General features: G+C 41.7%; 1 protein-coding gene across 1 annotated transcript in view; it reads left to right on the plus strand.

Moving 5' to 3' along the window:
* The window catches only part of LOC106964736 (contactin-associated protein-like 2), an 89,879-nt gene that overhangs the window by 15,230 nt on the left and 70,399 nt on the right, over positions 1-4,250 (plus strand). Inside the window, exons 6-7 of the mRNA XM_015060415.1 lie at positions 2,998-3,117; positions 3,997-4,112. Coding sequence (XP_014915901.1) covers positions 2,998-3,117; positions 3,997-4,112 — 236 coding nt within the window. The remainder of the gene's footprint in view (positions 1-2,997; positions 3,118-3,996; positions 4,113-4,250) is intronic.

Consider the following 4,250-nt stretch of genomic DNA (forward strand, 5'->3'; position numbering starts at 1 on the left):
AGAGAAGCAGTCAATAATGGTTAGGATAGTGGTCATACCTTTAGAAACTGGGAGTCCAGTGACGAAGTTGATGGAAATGTGTGACTAGGAAATTTTGGGGATCGATAGAGGTTGCAGAAGACTTGGATGGAGGTTGATGGGATGGTTTATTTCTAGTGCAGATGGAACAGGCAAGGACGAATTATTTTATGTCTTTGTGGACTGATGGCCACCAGAACCTGTGGTTGATGAGAACGATTGTGCGGCTGATTCCAGGGTGAGCTGAAAACTTAGCTGAGTGGATCCAATGGATGAGATGTGTTCGGACTGAGGTAGGTACATAGATTTTGTTATGAGGGAAGGTGCCAGGATCAGGTCCAGTTTGTTGTGCTTGGCAAATGAGGTCTTCAGTCTCCCAAGTAACAGAGGTGATGGTGCAGCGGGGAGGTAGGATGGCAGGTTCTCTCTCAGAATCAGGTTAGTGGAGTCGGGTTTGATGTTCTTGGAACCAGGGCGATAGGAAATGGAGAGTTTGAATCTGGAGAACAACAATGACCAACGGGACTGATGGGGGTTTAGTCTTTTGGCAGACTGGAGATAGGAGAGGTTCTTTTATCAGTCCAGACCAGCACGGGATGTTCTGTGCTTCCAACCAATGCCACCACTTCTCCAGGGCAAGCTCAACAGCTAGCAGTTCACAATCTCCCACATCATAATTGCGTTTAGCAGGGGACAGTCTGCGGGAGAAGAAAGCACAAGGATGGGTTTTACTGTCCGAGTCAGAGACGGGTGTGACCTATTTTCATGGGCTCGGACTCAGAGTGGTTCAGGAGAGGAGATGGAGTGCAAGTTGGAGAGGTGGAAGGAAGCGATGGGTTTCTCTTGTTTCTTTCCTTTGTTCTGGCTCGGAGTCTGTTATCTACTTGGATAGTTAAACTGATTAGTTCTTCTAACGTTGTAGGTTTGTCTAATGTGGCTCGTTCATCTTTTAAAGACTCATTGAGAGCATGGAAATAAGCATTCTTTAAAGCAGGAGCATTCCAGCCAGAAACAGCCACTCTAATCCTAAAGTCTATAGCAAAATCTGCTACTGACCACTGTCCTTGTTTTATCGTCCATAATTCTCAGGAGTTGGATGCTTCATTGGACTTTTGACTAAATACTTGCAGAAAATCATTGAATGTACAACCAAAGTTTGTAGGAGTTGGAAATCTTGCTTTTTGCCCAGTCTAAAGTTTGGCCTGTCAACAGTGAAACTATGAAATCTATATTAGCACCATCATAGGAGAAACTTCCAGGGGAATGACTAAAAACAAGAGAGCACTGTGAAAGCAATCCCTTACATTGGTTTATGTCACCTGGAAACTTGTCTGGGGTAGGTGGACGGATTTCAGAAAAAGTGGAGTGGCCTGGAAACGGAGCTGGAGCTGGAGCGAATGTCTGTTGGAGAGAACTTTGTAAAAGGTTAGACAGTTCTTTGAGACGACGATTTGTTTCAACTTGGTGGGTACCCAGATCTCATAAAGCAGAATCATGAGACTGAATGAGGTAGTGTTCTGCCAAAGTTCTCCAGAGAGCATCTGCAGGACTTGACTGTTGGCCTGAGTGTTCTGTCATGTTGGTTTCAAATCTTTTTACCCACATACTGAACACAATCAGAAGAACAGGAAATCAGATAAAGTTTATTTTGACAATGATGAAATGTGAAATTGTGTGGTTCCTGTGCTGTGGATGGAAGTCAGGGTCATTGGTTCTCAGTGGGAGACAGTGGGAGAGAGAGTGAGTTGAAGGGGTATCGGACAAATGAACTTCAGAGGAAAAGATAGACTGATCTTACTTGGTGTGGTGATGTGTTTCCGCCAGGGGGGATTTACTGTGGTCACCGGGGTAGTGGTCTTTTTGCAGGGGTTCTTTAGATGTCCCAGGTTCCAGTGTGAGATCCAGACGGAGAGTTAATTAGAGGTGAATGGGAGAGGCTGCGGTGTAAAGTGGACAGGTAAGTGCTTTAGAGGAGAGGTGAGGAGTGATCTTACTGCCAACTGTGAAACCAGGAACTGTCAACGATTCTTCAGCAGAGGCAGAAAGGGATTCAGGCAACTAGGGCTGGCAGCCCACTAATCATATACTCCTAGATGATGAGTGATAGATCACAGGTGCGCTGACTCCAGTCAGCAGACTTGCCCTCCAGGTAGTGCAGCCTCTAGGCACCATCTAGTGGATGATGAGGGAAACAACAGACAAAAAGAAAATCCCCACAAAGAGCCAAAACCCCAGTTCCCCAACAGTTGTAAAGTTAAGCAACATTGGTTTCCAATGATTTTCGAGGATATAAATATTTTAACATGCTATTTTTAATAAAATACCAACTAAAATGGCTGGGGGTTTTTTTTCTTCAAATTTGACATACCTTTTGCATTATTTCTTATGGATAAGGATCAAAGTGAAACTTTGCCCTTCATGTGTTATAGACTGGAATGAAAAGACAAGTGGAACTGATGCGTGTCTAGAATGACATTTGTGATGCATAGCGAATGCAGTAGAGAACAAATTTCCATTATGTTTACAACCACATGAGTTTAAATAACAGTGTGAACTACAAGATGAAAGTTCTGGTGCTGTGATTGAATGGTAGCCTCCCCTCTGTCAGACTGCCCAGGGCAGCTGTGGTTACAATGTAAATCAATGCTATTATTGTGTGTGAATGTGTGTATTAATCTGTAAATGACTGATTCTAGTGTAAAGCGATTTGGGCTTTTTGGATGTGATAAAACTCTACACTACACTACTCTACTTAAGATTATTTAGAATTATAAACCTTTGGTTTTGAATGTTTCTTCCTGGTCAAATATTTGGACACAAGTAAATCAAAAGGTTTAATCTGCTTGGGATCTGAACATGTAGACTCAGGATAATCTATACATGAAAAGGTTGACCTGCAAACCTTGACCACTTAGCTTTATGAACCACATATGTGTGGTGGTCTTCTTCTCCATTCTGTGTGTTGCATCTTCTCTCTAGCGCTGTATCAGCAGTCCTGTGAGGAGTATAAGCATCAGGGTAAGAGCTCAGGCAACTTCTGGATTGACCCTGATGGTAGTGGCTCTCTATCCCCCTTCAGAGTTCACTGTGACATGACAGGTGAGATGTTTAAGCTAGAATAATCAGAATTAGTACAGAGTTGGTAGTAGAATAATCAGAGCACAAGTTAATGCTCTCATATACAGTGATCCCTAATTTTTCGTGCATATACAGTGATCCCTAATTTTTTGCATTCCAAAAATAACCCGCGATAAGCAAAATCCGCAAAGTAGAGTTACCTTTATTTTTTACGATTATTACACAGCATAATTAAATACTCTACATTGAAACCAAAGAACAAAACCTGTTTTCAGGTCAGTGGATGTGCGTGTGCATCAATCGGGCCTTAATGTGATCTGGAGTCATGTCATTAAAGCGTCTCCTCCAACCTGCCCCGCGAGATTCACAGCTGTATCTACAGAGCAATGGATCTCGTCAAGCGAGCCTCCAGTCGGGTTTTACGCTGATTCTGGCCAATTTTTTTTCCAGCAGGCATTCAAAGTTTCAGTTTTCATCTCCTGAATGGCCAAGCTATATTACTTATATTTAAATACTGTAACATTATTGGCACAGAGGTAGAGAAGAACCGCAGAGACTGTTTAGCCAATCAGGACACAGAACACAATGCACTGTGAAAAAAACTGCACAAAAAAATTCTGCGAAGCAGCGAGACTGTGAAAGGTGAACTGCATTATAGTGAGGGATCACTGTAACTTGTTTAGCTGTGCACAATGTAACAAGCTTACCTATGCTTTTTAGTGCCCATTTAGTCCTTTGTCTCCATATAATGTATTTTTATGTATGTTTGTAAAGCAATGATAGATTTCTTTTCATTTTTGTCTTTTCTTTTATGTTTCTTAAATCTATCATAAATTTGTCTTGTTTTCCAGATGAGTTGCTATGCATAAAAATAATTGAGCTTTTTATGTAATCTTTTAGACACAATGGTTTGGACCACTCTAAGGAACAACATGTCTCCTCAGACGTCAGTTTCTGCTGCAGATGAGGATGGAAAAGCAGTACTTCCAATTACTTACAATGTCACTGATGAACAGGTATATAATGCCTGCTAAAATTTAAATGACCTTTTAGACTTCTCTTACTTTAAGTAATCTCACTATACTGTCTGTTAAAGACCTTTAAATGGTGAAGTTTTTTCAACATACGTTAGTGCAGAGGTTTCCAAACTGTGG

This window comes from Poecilia latipinna, unplaced genomic scaffold (genome assembly GCF_001443285.1).
Source record: "Poecilia latipinna isolate Pla-1442-1.1 unplaced genomic scaffold, P_latipinna-1.0 Scaffold1711, whole genome shotgun sequence".
Classification (NCBI taxonomy): domain Eukaryota; kingdom Metazoa; phylum Chordata; class Actinopteri; order Cyprinodontiformes; family Poeciliidae; genus Poecilia; species Poecilia latipinna.